General features: G+C 48.2%; 1 protein-coding gene across 3 annotated transcripts; it reads left to right on the top strand.

Annotated features, from left to right (window-relative positions):
• The first annotated feature begins 2,482 nt into the window (after nt 1-2,482).
• Nucleotides 2,483-23,706, top strand: LOC104566932 (galactosylgalactosylxylosylprotein 3-beta-glucuronosyltransferase 1). 3 transcript variants are annotated; one of them, XM_088527275.1, is made up of 5 exons: nt 2,483-2,550; nt 20,625-20,773; nt 21,147-21,682; nt 22,719-23,015; nt 23,616-23,706. In XM_088527275.1, the coding sequence occupies exons 2-5, from the start codon at nt 20,662-20,664 to the stop codon at nt 23,700-23,702; spliced, it is 1,032 nt and encodes a 343-aa protein (XP_088383401.1). In that variant the 5' UTR covers nt 2,483-2,550; nt 20,625-20,661; the 3' UTR covers nt 23,703-23,706. The 3 variants fall into 3 exon arrangements, with proteins under 3 accessions (XP_088383401.1, XP_010212036.1, XP_010212038.1); XM_010213734.2 differs by having other exon boundaries at nt 21,144-21,682; XM_010213736.2 differs by having other exon boundaries at nt 2,495-2,550; nt 20,629-20,773; nt 21,144-21,682.
• Nucleotides 23,707-23,963: the final 257 nt, after the last annotated feature.

Here is a 23,963-nt window from a genome sequence, read left to right as displayed (position 1 = left end):
AAAGGTTTCACTTACTTTAGCTCAAAAAGTACCTTGAGATTCATATTTAGAGGGGTTGTGTGCTGCTATTGCCTCACGGTGCTTTAAGGCCATAGAGCCATTTCAGCTGTGGGCAGGAATCTTGATGGGCTTCTGCAGTAGATTTCCCTGCTACTGCCTCCACATCTGCTCTCTGCCCTCCTCTTGGTCTCCTGGAAGCTCCTCCTGCCCTTCTGCATTTTTTGTGACGTGCTGCATGTCAGCTGGGATCCAGTAACAGCTATATTTTCTCCTCTGCTGCCTTGAGTGCAATGAGGAGGTAAGTCCTCAGCACAGCTGCTAAGAAAGAGGAATCCAGAGCCCAAAGTCACTCCATTGCCAATGGCTGAGGATTTTGGATTCAGGGATGTGGACTGTGGGTCTGCTTCCAGGATGAGCTGTGGCTCCATGTATAGCAGAGAAACAGTCACATCTAACGTTGTAGACATAAAAAGAGAGATCCTGGAGCATGACTAAGTAACCCCAAGAGTTGCCAGCACTCTTGGATCTAAACTCTTCCTCCTGCCTTCGCTCTGGGAAGAGACTCCCAGGAGTGAAAGTGCTTCTTAACCAGCTTCTCCCAGAAAAGTCCCAGGGTTAAGGTGTTCACTCATGACTCAAGTCCAAGTCACTGGTCATACAAGATGTCTGTGGCTAGTCCACACAGTCACTTATCCCCTCTGCAAATGGAACAAGGATAACATCTCTGTCCCGTCTTGTGGGCATACAGAGAGATGCAGTGCATTACAGGGGAAGATCAAGGTGCGCAGAAGTAAAAAGCAAAACAAAACACTCAACAAAAAACACAGCAGGCTAATTCCTTGAGTAGGATAATGTTTCTGCCAGGAGTGCATGGTTAATTCAGACTTCTGCTGAACCATGTGTGGTGAAGCATCCAGCCCTTTCCTGACCCCATGCACTGCCTCTGAGCCCCAAGTGCACAGGACTGTTCTGCAACCTGGTGTTTTTTTCCTCTGACACTGAGGAAGGCTGCCTTGCTGGTTTGCCCTCTCCAGGTACTGTGATGCCCAGGGCAGGATTGCTTTGGCCCTCAACACACCTGGTTAAGGAGAGATGATTTCTGCCCACACTTGCTGAAGGAGACGTGAGAGGAGCAACTAGTGAGCACAGTAGCAGGGAAAAACTCACCCAGATCAAGGTGTCCATCCCTTTGATGAGAGGCAGGCAAATAACCTGGTGCTCATGCACTCGCCACGCTGCCCACGTCCAGTTCCCTCTGTGTTCTGCTTTGTAAATGTCATCTGGACTCTAAAACGCTGCTTGATGTCTTTCTTTCCAAGGCCTTCTCAGCAATATGTGCTCCAGGAACGCAATGGAGCCTTGTCAACTGTCTCAAGGAGACGACTCTCTTGTTTGCCTCCAAGAGCACCTCCCAGGCCAGGATTTCAAGGCCTTTCGCCCTGCTTAGCACATGCCACAGCAGGAACCTGTTACCGAAGGGGGAAAATGCTATTGCCGAAGCCAAACCTGATCCGCAGTCTCCTGTGAGACTGGGCTGGGGCTACCTGCTGCATCCCTGCATGGGCTGCAGGCTGGGAGCAGCTCCTGGGACGCAGGAGTCGCAGCCACCCGGACGGAAGCCGGCTGAGCACTTACCAGAGCACAACAGCCCTCACTTCTCGTGCTGAAAGCATCACAGTGGCAAAGGACAACCCCCAGGATCAAGCTGCCTTCTCCTCCATGTCTAGCAGTCTCCAGCTAGGAGCTGGCTCAGCTGCCCGCTGTGGTTGCTCTGTGGTCAACCTTTCAAACCTGCCAGCAGTGCCTGTGGTGCAAGTGGTTTTCACTAATGCTCCTTGCACAGCACAGAAGGGAAACTGAGGCACACAGCACTGATGTGATCCATCAAGTCACAAGTGAGGAGAGCAACACCCAGAGGAGCTGTGCCTTGAGGCTCTGCATCCTGCCAGGTGCATCTGCTTAGTGCTACCAACATTCAGAATTTCTGTGGTGCTGTCAGGCACCTTGTCCTTAAAGTGGACAGAGTAGAAGCAGGAAGTGAGAAATCCCATGTACAGTTAAAACACAAAATAAATAATAAAATAAAAGCAAACAAAAGCTTTCAAACCACCACACAACCAGGCAAAACGCTCCGTGCTCCCAGTCCCAGCGCCAAGGGGGAATTGCTGAGCAGTGGGCTAGGGATCAGGGATGGGGAAGCAGCGGCTCTCGGAGGGAAAGGGGTGTCAGGGGAAGGGGTGATGGGGGCAGCGGAGCGGGGCTGCCGCCCGCCGGGGCGGTGCTGCCCAAGGATGCGCCGAGCGCGCAGCCCCGGCCGCTCGTCCCTCCCTCCCTCGCTCCCTCCGTGCCCGCCTTCCCCCGCCGCTTCCCGCCCGCGCTGCCGCCGCTGCCGCCGCTGCTTCCCCGCGCCTCGCTGCCCCGGAGGGCGGCCCCGGCGCGCGGAGCTGCTGCGCGGGGGCTCGGGAGCGGAGCGGAGCCCGGCGGGGCTCCCCGGCTGCCCTCTTCCCGCTGGAGCTGCCCCGGAGCCGCGGAGCCAGCGCAGCTCGCCAGGTACTCGGCATCGGGATGGGATGGGATGGGATGGGATGGGATGGGATGGGATGGGATGGGAGAGCTCCACGGAGCGCGGGTGACCTTGTCGTCCCTCTGGTGCCCAGCGGCTTCGTTGCTACCATGTCCTGCCGGAAAAGAGCAGGACCGAAAGCTCCCCCCCCCCCGCCCAAACTTTGTCTCAGCTCAGCACCCAAATCAGGGTGTCAACCTCACGAGCAGCCCTTGTCTTTCCCCTTATCTCCTTACCCCACCGCCTGAGTCCCTTCAAAAGGTGGAATTTTCAGCATCCACACTGGAATTTTCCAGCTTTAGGGTGATGCCACCTGTCTTGATTTTCTTTCCACCCATTGCTATAGCATTTGAGGGAAGCAGGGGGGAGGGGGGCAAAAAAAAGGTGGACTCTCTAACCAGCTTATCAAAACGTGGTGTCCCAGGCACATTGCTCCCCTAGCGAGTGTTTGTATCGTGCCTCTTTGTGACAGATGTAGGAGAAGTGAAAGTACAGAGAGGCAACCAGCACACACAGCCACGATGGCTATGTGCCCCGAGCGCGCTGCTCCCTGCCTTCCTCAGCTAGGGCAGCCCTCCTCCTCCTCAGCTAGAGCAGGAGGTTTGGGGCCCCTCCAAGAAGAGGGTCTAAGCGCAGGGAGGGGAGACACAATTTCACTATGTTGACTGGTGACAGTGGCTGAAGAAAGGCCAGCATCACCACAAGGAGGCAAGAAGACTCTGGAGAGAGGGCAGGATGAGCAGGAAGGCGCGAAGAAAACTAGGAAGAGGCAGGAGGAAGTGGAGGGCTAGGGAAGAGCTCGGTCCCTCTTCATCCCTGCCTGGCACAAGGTGTCTGCCAGGGATGTGCTTGCTGGCTCTGTAGAGAGACCAAGTTTGGATGGATGTTTGCAGGTGAGCTGGAAAGTACTTGCTTTGCCCTCCTGTCACTTGCTCTGTCCAGCTTGGGGCCAGGGGAGAGGAGAAGCAGGGCTAGGAGCTAGTGCACAGGAGAGGAAGCAATGCCAGAGGTGCTGCAAGGCTGGGAAGAAGCAGCCAGTCCCTCAATAACCCTGCAGGAAGACCTGGCACGGGGCTAATTTCTGTGAGTGCTTGGAGGAAGAAGCGTTCAGACCTTCCAGGGAGCAAGGCTGGCACCAAGCAGCTCTGTAGCACAGCAACAAAGCCTGGCAATAAGCATCCGTTCAGCAACTTAGAGCTTGCACAGCGAGTGAGTGGGGGAGCATGAGCAATGCGGCGTCTGCAGGTGCTTTCAGCTCCTTCCTTGGACGGGAAGGAGGCAAAAGCATACGTGCAAAAAGCACGCGTGCAGAGAGCCCGGGCGGGAGCAGCAGCTCCGCACGTAAGTCCGCTCATCCGCCTCTTACTTGGGTTCAAATCTTGTCTGGCGCAAATGGGAAAAATAGCTTGTGAGGTGCATGCCCTGCGTTCCTGGACTGCCAAAGGACAGTCCCTTTCTGAGGGAGAATCTCAGACAAGCCTAGGAAGGAGATGAGATGGGTGCATGGAGATGAATCCTAGCAAAAAAAGACATCAGCGTTACTCAGATGTGAGATATCTTAGTAAGGGATTACATGGAGACCTGTTCCAGGTAGTAGGAAAGGTTGTAGGACATGGAGGGGCACTGTCAGAGCTGCGGATGACCACAGATGTGTTGCATCTGTCTGTAGCTGTGCCTGCCATCAAACCCCTTCTCCCTGTGCCTTACAGCAGGATCTAGGGGTCAGGGTAGCTTTTGGCTGGTGTCTGCTCCATGATGTCCTGGGAGTTGCTCAGGGTATATTTGAGGCTTGCTCTATGGATAAGTGCTAGTTGTGGAGCACACAGTGCCCCGGCATGAGGACAGGAGCTCGGTGGCCGTGATTCCATCCCTGCCTCCTGGGAGCTGCTTCACTTTCAGGGCACTTCAGTCTGCACTGAATTAAGGCTTTGCAGGATGGGTGGTGTCAGAGGTAGATGCACTCAGCAGCCAGCATACTGTTGGGTATTTGAGAAAACAGAAGATATCAAATTAAAGCTCTTGGCTTCTTTGTCATTTTTCAATGTAGTATTAATAATTACAATAATTGATAAGCCATTTAGGCAACCTTGCAATTCCAACCCAATCCAACCTGCTGACACAGCACAGCTGAAATGCAGCCAGCTCTACAGCGAAGGGCCTCAGTCTGACCTGCAAGACCCCAGACAAACATGGGATAGAAAATAAAGCACTGGGGCTGAGGACATTTGCACTCAGGGAGAGGTTTTTTTAAAAGACAAAACGCTCCTGCACCTGTGGGTTTTGTTTCGGGGTCGTTCAGGAAGGCTGTTGCTTAGCGAGCTGTACAAAGCTGCAGAACAGCTAAATGTGTGCGAAAGAGAATATACCTCCACGTCACAGAGCCCTGTCACCTTGAAATTCACGCTCCTCCTGTGGTTCAGGCACGTCTCTGTGACCAGCACTTCAGTGCTGCTTCACGGTATCCCCCCTGCAGAGTGTCCAGGTTGCTACCAGGCAGTTCAAAGTCGTGTGTCCCAGATACGCGGTATCCTTTCTTCTTGTCTACGAGACCCTCTCCTCCGGAAGAAGTGCCTTCCCGAGGGGATCCTCCCTCTGCTTCAGTGACAGGCCAGGATATGTCCCTAGGTTCTGAGAGCCAAGACGTGTCTAAGATGCAGCTTGCTGGTGGTGGGGAGGAGTGGGTTCCCTGCAGCCTTTATACCCAGGTCTCCTTCCTCCCCTCTTCACCACGGCAATCACTGCCCTGCTCACCCCTGTTTCTCCATGCCTGCTCTACCTCTGCTTCATAGCTCCAGCTCCTGATGACCCTCTCCTTCAGGGTGCCAGTGCTGCAGGCACCATCACTTCCAGCTCCCCACCAACACCTAAGGTAGCTCCTCAGGGCAGCGTTGCCATCTCGTGAACCCATCTACCTTCTAGAGCTTTTCCAAGGCCTCTTCTTCCTCCTCTTTAGCATCTTCTGTTGTCCTCTCTGTTCCAGCAAGGCAATGTTTGGCAGGAATAAAGAGAGCTCCTGAAATGCACTGTGAGCCTATGTATGCCTGTGAGGGATTAGATATTTGATAGGCTCCAAATATGCCCTTTACTGAGCATGCAAAATCGCTCTCGGAAAGCTTTGCAATTATTCTGCAGGATGTACACAGGAAAGATGATATCTGTCCCCTTCCTCCTTGTATTTAATTATTCCTTATACAAGAAAAAGCCTAAAAAGGTGGTAATAAGCCAGACTGGAAGTGGGGGAGTGGGGGTCTAACACACCTACAGGGCGCTGGAGAAGTCTAAAAATCACTCTGCTGCTTTTTTTTTTCTTTTTTCGCTCCTGTCCTTTCTGCCTCATAATAAGTATCGTGCTCATCAGTACAGCTTTCCCTCCGAAGATCTCCCAGTGCCATGCATACGTGAGGAAGAGCACTCCCTGCCCACGTACGGAGCTGAGCGCAGGGCAGGGGTAGTCATGCTGACACAGGGAGACACCGCAGCCGACGGCGTCATTGCAGAGACAGCCCCAGGTCTCCCAGACGAGGTTTGCGTCTCTGCGAAGCCCTTGTGGAGCTGGGAAGTGGCTCAGCCTAACAGGACCATGGTGGTGCCATAGGAGACTAATAAATATAGAGTACATATGGGGCCTAGAGCCAGCGTCACCCTCCTCAGCAGCAGACATGACTGCAAAGACCCCGTCCTTCGGAAGGGAAACTGGTCAGACCCTACTGATTTCCCCCGAGCTGGAATCTTGCTCCAAATCGCACCCCAGCTTGTGACCAATATGTTTATAAAGAAGTTGCTTCTTTATCCTTTTGTGTTTTAAGCTGAGCAGGCTCATAATTCAGAGCTTGGTTAAGAAGTCTTATCTAGCTCACTCTCAAGTGACATTAATGTTCCCGTAGGTCTTAAGAGCTAGGATTTATCTGGTTTTGCCAGTATTGGCAAGTGTTCAACCACCTGCCTGATTGGCTTCCTCTGTCGCACAGTGTTCAGGGCTGCCTCAGATCCTTCTCCCTGAGATAAAAATTTGTGCTCTGCAAATTCTTCAAATGTATGAAATATGAGCAAAATTTCCCCAGGAAACAGAGTTTTCATGGGCTGAGACACAGAGTTGACATCTACAGCTTCAGCAACGGGGACATTGTATTTTTCTTGCTGTTTGTCCCTTCTCTCAGCAGGTAATCCCACAAATGCCTTATGCACTGAGGGATTTGTTAAAGTGAGGCTAGTAGTGACATCAGAGTGGAAAAACAACAAAGCCATGAACATTGTGGAATGGAGAATGAATGATTTCTGCATCTCTTCTCTTAGTAGGCGAACTGGGTTGCATCAGGAAAAAATACAAAAGGTAGCAATTTGGTGATTCAAAAAAAGTCCATTGCCTTGCAACACGTAGTGCCCTATGGAACTCATGGCCACAGAATCCTGCCAGGGCCAATTCAATGCAGGATTCAAGACAAGGGGAGGCATTTTGATGGATCCTAGATCCATTGTCAGATAGGTTGCAGCTTAGAGATTGAGATCTACTTCAGACTGAAGTTTCTCAATTGTCCTGCATAGGATTTCTTGTACCTTCTGAGATGCACAGCATTGATCAGCGTAAGAGGCAGGGGGCAAAAGGAGACAGACATACGCTCGAGTGTAAATCACTAGGACAATTCTGATATTCATTTCTATGCAGAAGTGAAAAAAAATATGTTCACCAGTCTCTGTGCTGACACTTAGCTCACATCGGTTTGTTTTTTATCAGCTGGAGAGGGTTCTGGGTAAGTTCTGATGAGATTTGAGGTGGTCCAGTAGTACTTACACTGCTGCTTTCCCTGCCTGTGCTGTTGATTTGGATAGACTGCCAGCAGCCTGGCAAAGTTGTGTGGCGCTGCCTTATAAATAATGCTGCATTGCAAAAGAAAACTGTGTTGTCCCATCCTTCGGATGTTACCCCTTGGCACTGAGAGCAAGGACGCTTATTCCTGCCGCCAGCCAAGCGAAGTACTGATATTACTTGGAGCTGAGCAGGGTTAACAGTCGGACATATTTAGCTCTGGCTAAAAGATTTTAGAGCAGCTATGCTGTCTCATTCTGCAAGTTCACGGTGGGTTTGTGTGTGGGAGTGCAGGGCACATGGGAATCATGTTTTGCTAGCGAAGCAGGATTGCTCCTAGGCAGCCCTCGTGTGGGAGAACACGAAGGAAAAGCCCAGGGCCAGGCAGGCACCAGTGGCCTGGCAGACCCTGCTCGCTCTGCGGTGGTGCTCCCAGGGCAGTGTTGCAGAGCAGACTGGCTGCTGAAGGCACTGCCTCTAAAATTAGAGCTACAGATGTGGTCTTACCAAGGTCCTCTTTGTCTGGTAGAAAATCTCCTGGGACCTGTTTCTAGACTGGCATAGACAGATCCTTGATGGGGAGGGAGCAGAGGTTGCCTGTTCTCCTGCACCCGTTATCCTCCCCCTCGATGCACCAGTGTGTAAAGTAGGAGAGATGATATTCCCCTCTCCCTGTGTCGTCTTCATGTTCTGAAAGCATGTTAAAAATAGCTTGAAAAGGATATTTCTCCAGTGGTTGGCAGATTTAATCAATTATTACCTGGCTATTTCCATAGCTATGGGTTAGGCAGCAGTACTGGCCTCCCTGGGACTTCATGGCTCCCTGAATGACCTAGTTGTCACCATAGTAGAAGTGCTGTTTCTCAAGGCAAACTTATGTCAAGTATCACCTCTTTAAGACAGTGCTGGATCAGCCCAAGAGGAAGCAAAGGATCCAGCCATGGTGTCTACTTGGTGGTTTTGAGATGGCTTCCTCCCTGGAGGTGGTCAAGAATAATGTATTTGTTAGATCCTTCCTTCCATCCTCTTTCTGACCAATACTGACTTGCATGGTGATCCTAGCTTTTTCCCTCCATATGCATCATGCCCTGGATTACTGCCCTCCATCTCTCCAGATCCTTCCTCCCACAGCCCTTCCCCCACTCCCCAAATCCACACAAAGGTGAAAAGGAAGGAGGTGCCAATGACTTCCCTATATCTGCCAGATTCCCTCTCCACCTCTGACGTGAATGAGGCCCTTCATGTGCTCCTCTTGAGCAAACACAGATGCTTTTGTTTTATGGGCTCGTGGGACGGGATGGAATTAATAAATCAGAGTGCCAATGCTGTGTTGCCACATTCCTGCAATTTTAAGGCAAGATCACAAAAAAAGAGGAAAAAATGCAGAGGCAAAATAGGCAAGCTCTTCAGAGAGACTTCAGATGGTCCTGCTCTGACTGTGCATCTTGCTTGCTACCCCACTCGGCCCCTACTCCATCTCCCTGTTCATTCCTCCTCTATTTTTCTCCCACTCTGTCATCCCTTTTGACCTCCTCTTTTCTCCTGCTCCCTCTCCTAATTTTCCTTCCCTCAGTTCTCACCTTTCCCTGCCCTCATCCCACACAAAGGTCTGCTCAAGGCCTGTGCATTCAGGTAGAACACATTGTTCTCACGTTAGGTCCAGGAGCAAAGAATGTCTCAGTTCTGTGCTTTGGACTGAAAGTCTTTGTCTTTTATAACCACTTACTCCTCTCTACCTCAGTTTCTCTCTTCTAATAAGGAGAATTAATGAATATCTGAGAGGATTAATGAATGACTCTGGAGATAAAATACAGTAGTATGATTCTCCTCTCAAACACGGTATTCGGCGGTGTTCCTGCAAGTGAAATAAGATCATGTCACTTACAGACCGGAACTGGCAGGCCCTTTCTCTCCTTAAGCTAGGAGAAACATCTTGCTAGGCTTTGTCTAAAATCAGTTATTTTCATCCAGATAACACTTATTATCATCTCTACATGGTTACTATCAGTTGGTAAGTGGCTAGGAAGAGATCTTTGTTCTTTCCTATAATTGGTTAACTGTACTTTTGGTTTCCAGAGTGAAGCCTCTACCATGAGGATGGTGTATGCTATATGGTATATGAAGGTATATTGATAAAGACTTACATACATATCAGTAACTTATGTAGATAAGATATATAATTATGTAAGATATGATATATAGGTTACATAAAAAGATATACCTAAAGATAGTATAAGCTACTGTCAAAGTACTAAGATAGTCTTTATTCATTGCAAAACTTCTTTCTGTAATGAGCCTGGGCACTTGAAAGCCATTTCCCCAAATTGCTTATACATTGTTGTGCATATCTCACCTGTGGGAGAACTCGGGCACTGAAGCAGGTGAAATGATTTGCCCAGATGCACATACATGCACATAGTTAAGTCAGAAAAAGAACCAAGAAATCTTGTTTCACAGTTGAGTGCTTTATCCTCTGGCCTCAGAGGAGGCCAGCAAAGACCTTTATCTTGTTTATATGAGTGGATAGCCATTCCACAAGGATACCGGGGCAAGGGTATCCTTCTGCACTAATACATGTCCTAATGAGCCTTGTTTCTAAGCTGCTTCAATGATAGATCATACATCTTCCTCACTAAGCATTGAAATAATTTTTTAATCATTAAAGCTAATATAAAATCCTCAGAAACATCCAGATCTCACAGCAGGGGCTCAAATTAGCAAGCAAACAGAAACCAGATTCTGATTATCCCTGTGCACCTCCACAAAGCCCACAGGCAGCATCTGCTGAACTTGAACATGAGCCCCTCTGAGCCTGATTTCAGGGATAGGCAGGGCAGAGTCAGAGCCAAATTAATAAAATCTAATCCTCCAACATCCCTGCTAAGTTTCTTTCCTTCCTCAGGCATGCCCTCCAGGTCCCTATTGATGTGGAGCAATGAGAAGAGTGTGGGGTTGCTAGCCACTGCCAGCAGCTAGTGAGGGTGTCACCTGGCAGATCTTTAGACACCAGGAATTGTTTGTAATTTGGTGAGTGCTATCAAGTGACAGACCTCAGCATGGCCAGCATTTATCCCCTCACGTTTTGTGTGATTTTCCCCGCCCCTGCCACCTTGGAACTTCTTCATCCCTCTTCCCAAAGCGCCTTCTGTGACCTCTATTTTGTCAAAACATGTGACATATTCCTCCATCTGCTGCCTTTACTCATATGTCTCCCCTGCACTTTGGGGTACCAACACCTCTTAAGGTGTAGCAACCCACAGGACTGTGAATCCCTGTGCATTTCCGGTTCAGATTAGCAACTCATTCTATTTGCTATTTTTTTCTAAAATCTACAGCTTTCAGGCATATTATTAAATGATAGTATAAAATTTCTTTACAATGAAAAAGATGTTTCTAACTTTCATTTTAGAACACAACTCTTGAAGCATTAACGAAAACACAACAAATTTCTTCGTACCTGGGAATACATCAGCACACCTATTATAAGGGAAGGCACAGGACACTGCTAAGCACTTTGCTAAGATGTGACCATCATTGCTGACCTCTGTGCTGAGGAGACTTTTGCAGATTGATATAGGTCTTGCTGAGCGGCCCTATGGGAGAGAAGAATTCAAAATCCAAAGTATAGTCAAGAGTTCCAAAAAAGCCCAGTTCACATCTCCCTGCCAGCTAAAAGCATCTGCTTCTCAGATACTCTGCCCAAGGTCAACTGTCACCCCATGCATGTGGGAAGAAGGTAGGAAGGGCAGCAGTTGTGAGAACAGAGATATAAGAGCTGGGAAGAAGCATCTACCAGTAGTAGCTTGCTGGTGTTTAGGCAAAGATCACACTCCAAGCTCAAGGGATAGAGCAGACAACCAAGCACCTTGGAGGGTAGCATAAACCCCTTACTGATTCCAGGTTTTGAGCATCCTGGGGCACACCAGTTCACAGATAAGCTCCTAAATAAAATACAGCATAGGGTGTCCTCCCAAGGGGAGACCTAGAGATGCCACTTTTGGTCTAGGTTTTCATTTGCAGTGGAGTTGGCAAGCAAGCCTAGTAGGCTCTAGGAAAGACAGCAAAGTTTGTTTCTTGTGCTGCAAGCTCTTTTTTTTCAATTCCCTCATAGCCTTGCCTTCCCAACAGACAAGCCTCCTTCATTTCAAAGGTGAAAGACATGGGAAAACAGAACCCAAAACATCATCTCATTGGATTGAATTGTTGTCAGGAACAGGTATTTAGCCTTCAGGACTCCTCAGTTCCATCTGTTCCCCAGAACGAATTCACTGCTTAAATGCTTTCCAATACTTTTTTTTTTTTCCTAGAAATAAAAACTTTCTATTGTATTTTCTAGCCAGCTGTTTTTGGTGCCTAGTTAAGCTATTTCCACTATTGAGCTATCTGCCCTCCTGGCATTCCCAGTGGGTGGGAAGTATGAATTGATCTGTCTCAGATGCCATAGTAGCCCTGGCACCTAGTTTGGATATCTGTACCAAGAGGACACTGGCTAACACCTTCATACCACTTCTTTCCCTCACTTCCTCTCTCTTCATCTCACATACAGAGGAAAAGCACTATTCTTTTTTTTTTTCCTTTTTTTTGTTTTTTTTGTTGTTGTTGTTGTTGTTGTTGTTTTTCTGTTTTTCATACTGACATTTCTTTTAAATCAAACCCAAGCTTATAGATTGTGTGACATTTGAGGTATCAAGCAATGGACCATAACATATATCTATTACAAAAGAAAATTCTCTAAGCACCACTTTATTTTTCTCTGCACAGCACTTGAATGCCGCAAGATAAGAAGCAAATTTAATGACTGCTGATAATTTATTTGGGGAAAAAAATATCAGAATTAGCATTTGGGACTATCACAGATAGTTACAGAACTAGCACATTTCATGCAGACCAGAGAGTTATAACAGCAAAAATGTCCATCAAGTAGGCCAAAGCGTTCTCCTCAGTCCATGTCTAACTTAACTAATGTCTGCTTGATTTGGTGGCAACATTCTGGGTTAATCTATGGGCCGGCCACCTCCAAAATATTCTGCCCAGATTGCTGTTTGCATTATGCCTATTGATCATGTAATTCAGCAGCATTCCCAAATCAAAGCTGTGAGTGGCTGTTGCCCATATCTTGTGTGATGGTGCAGACATCATCTGCTCCAAGCTGTTTTCATGCACTAAGAATCTGGATTCTGATTTTCCAGGGTGCTGGCACACATGGGAACCATTAAAATGTCAGCATTTCATTTCAGAAAGATGTCTGACATCTTTAGCAATGCCTGGGTTTTAAAAGCGTAATGGCTGTTTCACTCATTTACGGTATGATTTTAGGCAGAGGAGTTTCTCCTTCGGTCTCTTTTGCCTTCCGTAGGAGTAAGGGGGAAGTCCAATGGGGAAGAACGTTTCGATGTTGCTTTGAAAGCAGAAGGAAAACAAGCTGTCTAATCAATCAAGAGTGTGCATTAGGGGTAGTATGTTCCTCTGGAGGTCTGCATTTGATGTCATATTGACACACAGCTAAGATCAAAGCCCATTTCTGCATCCTGGCTACTGCCAGAGGAACAGCATTGGCCTTTATGCCTTACGCCTTTACAAGGAGCTTGTGACCAACGTGATTTTTTTTTCCCTAAACAAGCACCTGTGACATGTAATTATCCTTCAAACAACGCCTCATGCCTTTTTCTCTGAGAGAAAAAAATAAATAAATAAAAAAGAAGTAACTGGAAGCAAATACTATGTTTTTTTTTTTCCTTTCTGCTTTTGTAAGAAACCTGTAAAAATGACAGTTCCCACTCCTGCTGAACAGGCTTCAGCTGTTAACTCAATAGGGTAAGCTCTGGATGAAACGTGCAGATAGTTTGGAACAATTCAGCATTGTTTTTGCTTCCTTAGACTTATTTTGCGTCCTCAGAAAAATAAAGCTTTTTTTTTTTTTTTTTTTTTTTTTGATGATGCAGATACTGGGCTGATTCATGCTGATACATTTGAACTGAATATTCTGTAATAGTCACCAGTGCCTGAAAAGGACCTCAGTTCTGCCAGTGCCTGACAGCGGGGGAGAGAAGTCATGACTTAAATAAACCTCTGAGCTCCTTTTAAGATAAACTAATTCCAGGCAGACAGGTCTCTCAGGAGAGAGCTGGCCTTCTCAAGAGGCATCTGGTACCTCCTGCTTCTGTTTGGGCCCAAAATGCCAATCTTCCCCTGGGTATTTTGGGCACCCCTGAATTATCAGTCTGGTCAGGAACAAGCAGCAGAGACGCAGAAAAATCAGAAGTGGGTCGAGGGCTGAGTTGCTCTGATTCGGAGACTGGCATTGCCAAAGTGCAGGAGGTGGCAGCTGACCGGGCAGGTCGACTGGGAAGGGCATACGGGTCTGGGCTGATTAAAAATAACATGGATCACGTTAGACCTCCTTTCTCAGGCTCTCAGAGGTTCCCTACGTAGCTGGGCTGTGCAGTCTTGTTCAAGGTCCAGACTTTTTCCTCACTGGGCTCCCTCCATCCCTGTTGCTGGCCCAGATACCCTTGTTTCAATGGGGAGCGCAGGCTGAGCCATGCGCTGCCTCAGAAGTATTGGCTCCCACAGGACCCAGCCAGCAGATTTAATTAGCTGCCTCAACATTTTTTCACATTTCGCTTTTATTTTTCCCCTTTTTACCTTGGAAGAGTGTAAAGTGTAGCTCCCCCCTCACACACTTTGTGCTGCTGAGCGAAGAGCTGCCTGGCTGGGATAGGGAAGCCGCTCCGCTCCCTGAGGAAAGGCGCCATGCAGAGCTGCTTGCGGCACTGACGGGCCCAAGGCTGGAGGAAGATGCTTGGCCCGGAGACGCGCTGGGGGTGGAGGAGTGGGAGGGGAACACAAGGCAAAGGATGAGCTGAAGTGCCTGCAGTCCCATATGGCAAAGGGACCAGCGCTGGCAAGAACAGGATGGAGCCTTTTGCTGCATCTGAGGAAGACGTGGGGGCTTAGGAAAGGAGGCTCTTTCTCTCAAACTGACTCACTTCCTGGGGAAATTGCCTCCCTGGGAGCCTCATGCTGAATGGCAGAGCATAGTGGGGCCCACGCACGGTGTCCCCACAGCTGCCGCTAGCTCCTGCCTTCCTGCCGCTGGGAAGGACCTGGCCCTCCTTCCCCACATTGTTTCGGTGTTCATAGTTCTCCCGTTTTCATTTCCCCAGGGCTCTCAGTGGACATTGGTTATTCCTGCCTCATGCTCCTTCCCCATAAGCGCTAGTGAAATATTGTTATTCCCCTCACACGGATGCCAGGAATGGCTGGCCTGGCATTGCTCACAAGCTCCGCAGCAGAGGAGAGATTCGGTCCTCAGCTACTTGACCTACGTCTGCAGTACCTGTGCTTTTGGGAACCAAAGTCTCAGCCATGGGGTTAGAAAAGAGCCATTCCCTTCCTTGATTCACCATTAAAATGTCCCCAGAATAACACAGCTTCCTCTCCTCTGCGAGGAGGGGAGGTGTGGGTTTGTTTTGTAGTGTTTTGTTTTTCAGTTACCCAATTCCAGCAGAAAATTGCCATCTGGCTAGAAAACCAGCTCTCACCTTCCATTTCCCACTCCCCACAAGAAATGGTGCTCTAGGTGACCCCTCCAGCGCCATCCTTTAGATTTTATCTGTTCTTTCTGTTCTACACGGGCCCCATGACCTGTCTCAGAGTCTGGGGAGTCCCAATGCTGAGAAATGTCCTGTCGTGACTCTGCACACTAATTCCCCCTTCCTCTAGCCAAAACTCAGCCCACCCACTTGTGTCTTTCCTTCAGTCTGTCCTCCCACCTAACTATGGCAGGAGACTATTACAAGAGCTACAGAATTTTGCCTGACCTAAGGCTCTGTGGGATGAGCCTGAGGGGACAGAGGCCAGGGAACGGCAACTTTCTGTGGATTTCAGCAAGCAGAGACGGAGCGGCTGCTGATGGCCACAAATACGGGCGCTGGCATGAATTATGCATTCCTTGTTTAAAGAGAGGTCGCTCTCATCAATAATTGAAAGCTCCCTGCTCTGCCTTCAGCATCGCATCTCCCGCACTGGGAGTTAGGGACCTCATGAAATCTGCATGGATTTCCTCAAGGTGGCCAGGGGCTGGCGGGGGGGATACAGCCAAATGCAGACAAAACAACCCCCAAATGCTGCTGGCATTCCTGGTGCCTGAAAGCAAGTCATCCACACCTGCCCGCAGCTCTGCTTCTCTTCTGTCCCTTTCTTCCCCTCTCCACCTCCTCTTTCCTTGCAAGGTACACACAGAAGAGCAGGCTTGCAGACATGTTACAAGCCAAGATTACGGGGTGTGCTTTGAAACTTTCGCCCTGTCAGCTGAGATGAGTTCGCCTTGGGTGCGAGTCTGTGCACTGAGTGGCGAGAGGTTCTTGGGGAGCAGTGTGAACTCTGAAAATTGTCCCTCTGTGAAAACAAGGGGTTGTGTCTGAGAAGACACATACATTTGCCTGGGGTTGAGGTCGCTGCCCTGACCCAGAGGCTGCAAAATAGCTTTCCTTGCAGAGAAAAGATAAATCCAATGGGTCTAGTGTTTTGAAATCTACCTAACTTGGGGTGATTCTAATAACTTTTGAGTTATCAAAACAGGAGTAAATTGAGCATGTTTTTTAACAGGGCTATAACAAAATCCCAGGCTCCTGAACTCACATCAGCCTCATAAACCCCAGTAAGCCAGGCCTCTCCCTAGCTTTTACTTTTCTTTGCCTTTCACCCACAGATGTGTCCTTTAAAATCCTTTGTAGATCAGGGTGCAAGTCACAAAATTAAGTGTCTTAAAGTTACTTCTTATCTGAGCAACGAGGCTGCCCATGTTGCTTCCCAGCCCTGGAATCCTGAGCCCTCTCCCAGCGTCTGCCCTGCGCTGCTTAATACAGCTTGTATCGCGCGTCTGTAATTAGTCAGCGACAGACGGAAGGGTCTGTCCTACGGGACGCCCTGAGCTACAGCTGCGTTGTGCCTCTCTTCAGCATCACCCTGGGGCACCCAGGCTCGTCTTTAGGCCCTTCCCCGTGTGCTTCTCTCATTCTCCTCCACCGACTGCTTTCGGATTAGTGCCCTCTGCAGCAGCCCAGTGCTCCACAGAGTGCGGGCACCGCTGTGTCCTGGGAATTGAGAAGCCTGACAAAGGCTGGTGAGCCTCACGTAGCACAAGAAACCTTTTGTCCTCCGCATGGCCAGCTTCGTGCTGCGCCCGTGTGTGCGTGCACGCGCAAGCGTGTGTGTGTGTGCACGTACATTTGTTTATTTTTAGTGGGGAACAGAAGATTGATGGATGAAATTAAGAAGAGGGATGTGTAATTGGAAAACAGCTCAGGAAGGCTACAGGCAGCATATTGAAGGCATCCATCAAACATCCAGCTAATGTTGTTAAGGGTGCGTAACACAAGCAAGGACTGCAGGAGACACTGGGAAGAAAAAAGCAAAAGAAGAGGGAGGAGGAAGGAGGGTAGGTAGGAAAGGGAAAACAGCAAAGGAGGAGAAGAGACAGCAAGAAAGTCTAATCAATAATATTTGTATTGCAATTGCATCCAAAGGCCCTTGTTGGGATCAGTACAAGGCTGTATAAGCACATTAGGAGACAGTCCCTGCCCTCTGCAGTCTAAACCCGGGAATTACGGGATGATATTACGGGATGATTGTGGGAGCTGGGTCTAGATGATCATAAAATTTTCTTGTGATCTACAAATCTATTTAGTGGAATCTGCTATGAATAGGTTTAGAGGCAGAGGGAAGGCAGCTGGCTGTGCCAAGAATACATGCACTCGTGCCTGCCAGCCAGGCATGCAATTAATCTGAGCCACTTAGGGGTCTTTGTTTTTAATTATAAGAGGTAGGTAAAAATATGTGCAATAAACCTCCATAAACCCCAGTGGGGCCATCAGCAGCCTACCCAGAGGCACTGGCGCGTGACTCGGTTTTGATGCAGTGTTTTCAAGAGGATGGACTGACGCTTTAATGGACTACTTTGTGGGAAGTATTCTGTGTGCAGTGGCCATTAAGAAAATGCAAAGAGCCTTTGTGTGGGGAAGGAGGCAAGACAAAGGTTAGTGCTATTAGGAGGCCAGCGGATACTTCTGGTCCTGGAAACATGGAGGAACAGAGACTCCTAAAGACTGAGGAAAAGATGATGAGAGAGATATACAGGAATAGAGAAAAGAGCACCAGCATGATGGGGCAAAGGGGGAGGGTAAGGCTTTAAAGAGGAAATAAAATATCTCAAGACAGATTTTCGAAAAACAGGATTGAAGTTGGACTCCTGTGAAGTTCCCAGGTGACCTGATGCTTTTTGCAGGGTTTAACTTCCTCAGCATCACATGCTATCAAGAAGCAAAAGAAAGAAGGTGCACGGAGAGATAAACGAGCAAAGAGCACCAGGCAAGCTGGACACACAGACACCACCTCTGATGGTTTTCAGTGTTTGGGAAGCATGAATAGGGCTGTCTGTGAGAAAAAGGAAAGAACTAGAAAGAGAAATTGTTAAAGCTCCTCTAGCTCTGACCTGTTGTCCTCTTTGCCCTCTTGGTAGTGCAGCTTCCACTGCCACCTCCTTCTTGCCTTCCCTCCAGCAGTGACTTGTGCTTGCACTAGTGACAGCCCTGCTGCACAGAGACGGTGCCTGTACAGTTTAGGCCTTTTATTAATGGGAAACAAAAAAATAAACTGCTGGCTGCCTGAGGAGATGCTGGCACAAGGCCATTTGTAATTCCAGGCATCCCTGAGCAGGCAAGGGGCTGTGATGGCACCCAAACGAGGGCCTGGGTGAACCTGGGTGTCTGCTGCCATTACAAGGTAACACAGAACCCCCCCTTTATTTTGTGGGGTTTGGATTTCTTTGGTGGTTCTGCCTGTTCTGACAGCTCAGAGTGCAGGAAGCCTTGCTCTGTGCTGCTTCTCCAATAAGAGAAGGAGATTTCCTGCCGGGGGAAGCGGCCTCTGTGTGTGTAACACCATCCTGCCTTGCATCCAGCTTCGACGTATAACTTTCCTACACCTTTGGCAACAGAGCTTGAAGGTGCCTCTTGTACCAGCCCTTGACCCAGGCATGAGAAAGCAAAGAAGTCATAAAGAGCTAGCATATTTGCCACAGAAAACTGCTGTTGGCATCACCAAAACACTTCTGTGCAGCCCCAGGCATGCAGGTCCTTTGGACCACTGCCTGATTGGCTTTCCATAGTTTGAAGATAGAAGAAAACCCACCAAGTTGTTTCCTGACTGATTGGCTATGGGGCATAAAGGATTATCACCATGCACAGCTGGTCTGGGGAGCATGGAGGTAGGTTGCCTATAGGAATGGCTCCAGCAGAGTGCAGTTGGTATCTGATATCCTTCTGTCAAATCTGACTGAAACAAGTTTGAGTTACTGGTGGTAGGGCACTGATGAGCCCGGCACCAAGGCAAAGCAAGAATTTAGAGCCAACCAATTTGAGCTTCTTTCCTTCTTTTTGTGTCAACGTGATGCCATGGCCCTCTTCCCTCAACCTGCCTTCAGTCTAGGAGAGTAAGTGAGGCTGGAGGCTCTGTATCATACAGCAGCTCTCCAGTTCCCTGGGAGTGTGACTGCAGTTTCCCAATGGAAATGTTTCTATAGGAGGTTAATGGAAGTTTTATGCCTCCTTTAGCCTCCAGGGAGCATCTCTTTTGTAGGAAGGAAGTCCTCTGGAGAAATATTTGACATCAGAAAGGAACTCAAGAGGAAACAGACCACAGATGTTATCAGGAGGGAAGGGAATAAAATCTAGCAAATGCATGTCCCAATCAAGCATCAGGCAACCTGCTTGGAGTGATAGCAAAATGTCTTCAGATGGCAACAAGCCGCTTTGTACCATTCAATGTTTCCTTGGGCCGTTGGTCTGCAGGAGCAAAAGTGGATCACTCTACCTGCAGCACTGCCTTTGTTGCTGGAGTTGTGATAACAGGATTGGGAGCTTTAGTAGCGACAGTGAGACTAAAGAGAAGCTAACAAATGGAGGAAAATGTTCTTGACATTGTGTCGAGTCATACATGCACTGTGCATGCTGCACCTCCAGGATTCATCTCTGAGATCGGGTGCTCTTATGACTTATGCACAAAGGCTATGAAGCATCTTCAAACAGAGAAGCCAGGGATCTCATCACATCATGACTTTATACAGCACTGAGTTGTGTCTCTGAACAAGTGGTCTGCAGCAGACATCCAAGGACTTCAGTCTGTATTTTCCAAAGTGATCATTAAAGTTGGACACTGGTGAAGGCCAGCCTGCCTTGAGAAGCCAAGGATCCGATTTTCAGATGAGCTGGCTGGTTCATCAATAAAATTGACCATCTGAAGGTGCTCAACAATTGGGAAAAGAAAGAAGCACAGAGTTGCTGTAGTTTGGAGTGCCTGTCAATAAGGCACCCCTTGTTGTTGGTTATTCCTGGTACTTTTGTCCTTGAATTTTATTTTTCTTTAGTTCCTCTCACCTATGGGTACTGGGGTTGAAACCAAATGTTAACTGTTGTGTTTCCTTAGATCTCCCGGTCGTGTACATTATGGAAATACTATAAAGGAAGTTAAAGTATTCTCAAATCTGTGATATAAAATAAATGATGCAGTGGCCAAAAACTGCATGCCAGCAGTAGAAAGAGATCTGGACTAATTAAACTTTCAGCAAACACCACCAGCACTGTGGAATGACTGAGGCAGGGGCTTTGCGGAAAACTTAGTAGATAGTGGTGCGGTTATTGACTGCATCAATGCATCTGCATAAGGAAAATGAATTAAGATGCAAGAATGAAAAGGAAACTAGGATTCTTTAGGACCCCTGACATTTTCTCTTTGTTTTGCCCACTGGCATTATTCATGAATGCAAATCTTTCACACAGTTTTAAATAATTCCACCAATTAAACCCATAAAATGTTTACCACTAAGCTCAGGAATGAACACTTCTCTGGAAAGGGGGCAAGTAACAGTCCTCTTGGACCTTGGATTCAGTAAGATGAACAACCTTGAGTCAAGGACAGCTGGCTCCTCTCTAGGCAACAGGAGGTTCTTTACAGCAACATAGATAGATGAAAGCTTAGATTCAATAGCAGAGGAATTGTTAGGCCTGCAACCTAAGGGGGGCTCCTTGTAATTGTATTTCAAGAAATGCTTTGCTGTATAATAATGTCCAGCATTTATTATGCCTCTCCCTAAGCAAACCAAACCCAGTGTTTTGAGTCTGGTTCTGATTTTACTGCCCTAGTGCTTATGGTGGTTAGTATTTCCGAGGCCTTTCTCTTTTCTCTTTGCTCTGAAAGGTAGAGAGATGCCTGGGCATCGGAAGCTCTCGGCAGCATGCTGAGGAGACGCAACCTGCTGACCACGCTCCTCATTGCCTTGCCATGGGCTCTCCTCCTAACCTTGTGGCATCAGTACCCAACCACCCGCTACCTCAGCCTCCTGAGAAGTAAGTGTAAGAGCTCTGCTGTTGGCATGCCCCTGGCCGTGACGGGTGTTGGTGAGAGCCCTCGCTATAAAACTCTCCCTCACAGAGTGAGTTAAACCAAGATAAAGTTGTTCAAGGGCACCCTCAGTGTCTGGCTACAGCAGGCACCCAGGCTGTTCTTAAGAGCATGTTAAAAATGCTCCCTAAGACAGCTTCAGGGAGAGCAGGCTGCTGTGCCGAGCACTCCTGTGAGAGCGAGCACTCCAAGAAGGGGGTTGCCTTGGGCAGACTGTAGAGAGGCAGGTCGCCAGCTCCCCTGGAGAGGTGGTAACCCTGCAGTGATTAGTTTCTTAACACCTTTCTTCTTCTTGCCTCCTTCCTTTTGCCCCAGAAGATACAGATGAGAATGTAACCTCTAAAGCTTTTGTCAACGGCACGTCAGCACTGAGAGAGGAAGGCTTCCCGTCATGCATTCGGCAGCAGCAGAGCTTGGTGGCAACGCCCAAAGTCATCCAGAATTATGTGTACTCCAGGCCTCCCCCATGGTCAGACACCTTGCCAATCATCTTTGTCATCACTCCGACCTACACCCGGCCAGTGCAAAAAGCTGAGCTGACTCGATTAGCCAACACGTTCCTACACGTGCAGAACCTACACTGGGTGGTGGTGGAGGACTCGCCCCGGAGGACCAACCTGGTATCCAACTTGCTGGAGAAGGCAGGGCTTAACTTCACCCATCTCAATGTGGAGACCCCCAAGAGTCTGAAGCTGGGCCTGTCCTGGATCCCATCCCACACCCCAAGGGGGACATTACAGAGGAACCTGGGGCTGCACTGGCTGAGGAACAGCTTCAGCAACTCTGCACCACCAGAAGGGGTAGTGTATTTTGCAGATGATGATAACACCTACAGCCTCGAGCTCTTTGAAGAGGTAGGAACCCTAAAATCACATGGGAGAGAAAACACAATATAGCTACAAACCTGTACAACTAGACCTCTCAAGGCAAAGTCCTGTTTGCACTTACAGAGATCTCGGGGACAGGACTACCAAGTGAACATAAATCTTCACAGTTGTAGCAATGTTAAAAAAGTTGACTGACTGCCTAATCCACTTGTTCCCCTTTCCTGCGCTTTTGTATTCTGCATTCCAACCATTACAAAAGAGCTGTATTCCTGGTATCAGAAAAGCTTGCCCAGAATTCTCTTGGTGTCTTGGCTTTTGTGAGACATCCAGTCTTTTGCACACTTGCAAAGATGATTTTTCAGTAAAAACTTGTCACCAATTTAAGCCAAGCGGTAATACGCCACTCAAAATCCTGTGTTATGCATCAGAAGACACTTCAAGTTTTCACAATTTTTAGATCTCTGTTAAGCTCATCTTTTCTTATTTATTTCTAAATCCTTTCAGACAATTTCAAAAAACAAAAAAACACACTCTTAGGAAGTAGCCACAGATGGTTGAACAAGGCGAGGTGAGGGTAGGAAGATGCTTTAAGTAAGGACAGAGTGCTTAAGTAAGGACAACAGTAAGGATGCATCAATGAGGGAAGAAGATTACTTAAAAAGAAGTGAAAATGATGTGAGTGAAGTTGGTAGCAGGGAGATAGAAACCCAGCAAAAGTAGTGTTTGGCATGTTTCTGTTTAGAAAATTTACAAAAGTTCAGATGAGATCAGAAATCAAGGTCTTCCATCTTCTGGGAGACAGAATATGGGTAATAAAACACAGTGAATTTGGGGGTTCAGGGCAGAAGAATGCGTTAAAACAGAGCTCATGGCACAGCAGGCTGTAGCTTTTCAAGCAGTAGCACTGGGGAAGAGGAGCATGTGCAGCCTAGAGCTGCGTGATTGTGTAGGAAGCCAATGGGGGAGGACAGGTGCCAAGTAATACAGGGGATGGTACATGAACAGGCTGGAACAAACGTCACAGGGCTGAATTCTCACAAGGCAGTTTCCTTCTGTCTCATAGATGCGCTACACAAGGAGAGTGTCAGTCTGGCCAGTGGCTTTCGTTGGCGGCCTGCGTTATGAATCCCCCAAAGTGAGCCCAGCAGGAAAGGTGGTGGGCTGGAAAACCGTCTTTGACCCAAACCGACCCTTCGCTATTGACATGGCTGGATTTGCCATCAGCATCAAGCTAATCTTGGAGAAGCCTCAAGCCAGTTTCAAGTTGGAGGGAGTTAAAGGAGGCTACCAGGAAACCAGTTTGCTGAAGGACCTGGTGACTATGGATGGGTTGGAGCCAAAAGCAGCCAACTGCACAAAGGTGAGCAAGGCAAGAGACATTGAAGATGTCCCTTGGTTGGCTCTGGCCTCTCCTGTGGCCTCCTGCTATGTCCCACTCACCTTTCACTGTGCCTGCTCTTGCACCAGAGCACACCAGCTCAGAAACGTGCTGAGGGAGATGATAGACAGAGCCTGTCAAATGCTTTGCAGATGAGAAATTCAATGAATGCCAAGGAACATTTAGTGCTATGCGCTGTAATTGTGTTAATAAAGAGCCTCTAGGTGCTCTAGGTGTCCCTGCTGGAGCAGAGGGGTTGGACTAGATGATCTCTAGAGGTCCTTTCCAACCCTAAGCAGTCTGTGATTCTGTGATTCTCTGCTGCATAATTCACACCTTGATTTCTTCTCCAAAATTCAAGAGGATTAGCAGAGGGTTGAGCCTGGGGTTTGGTCCAGAACAATCTCTCCTCCTTACTACTCTCTCACGCACTTACAAAGTCTCCCCAAGGTCCTGAGTCAAGTCCTTTGAAACGCAATGCTTCAAACAATTCTGAGCTCCGGGTTGCTCAGGATCCTGTCTGCTGCTCTCAGTGTTTCCATGGCATCCAGAGCCCTCAGCTTTCTTTGTGATTCCCTGTAGGTGCTGGTCTGGCACACAAGAACTGAGAGGCCTACTTTGGTTAATGAAGGCAAACGTGGATTTACAGACCCCAGAGTAGAGGTGTAAGCGGAGAACCACACTCAGCTCCAGTGAGTATCCTTATATTTATTACTTTTAGCATAGTAAATAATCTGTACTGCTTTCCTTAATTGTATTACGAATTCCTCTAGCGCTGCATGGACAAGATAGCCCCAGTAAATCCCTTGTCATATGACCCTTAGCACAAGAAACAGATTCTCACCTTTCCTCCCTTACTGTCTGCATTCCTTATTCATTCATGCCTCCTCGCAGTTCACATGGAAGTTTTGCCTGCATGAAGATGAGAAA

This window comes from Tinamus guttatus, unplaced genomic scaffold (genome assembly GCF_059628265.1).
Source record: "Tinamus guttatus ecotype Peru unplaced genomic scaffold, ASM5962826v1 Tinamus_guttatus_pri_ptg000272l, whole genome shotgun sequence".
Taxonomy (NCBI): domain Eukaryota; kingdom Metazoa; phylum Chordata; class Aves; order Tinamiformes; family Tinamidae; genus Tinamus; species Tinamus guttatus.
This window is presented reverse-complemented; position numbering and strand designations above follow the sequence as displayed.

What these genes read in the sequence shown, in the direction of transcription:
- LOC104566932 (XM_010213734.2), top strand. Translation starts at nt 20,662, where the DNA reads ATGCTGAGGAGACGCAACCTGCTGACCACGCTCCTCATTGCCTTGCCA. An exon ending in CTACCTCAGCCTCCTGAGAA is followed by an intron (nt 20,774 to 21,143) that starts GTAAGTGTAAGA and finishes CTTTTGCCCCAG; the next exon opens with AAGATACAGATGAGAATGTA. An exon ending in GCCTCGAGCTCTTTGAAGAG is followed by an intron (nt 21,683 to 22,718) that starts GTAGGAACCCTA and finishes TCTGTCTCATAG; the next exon opens with ATGCGCTACACAAGGAGAGT.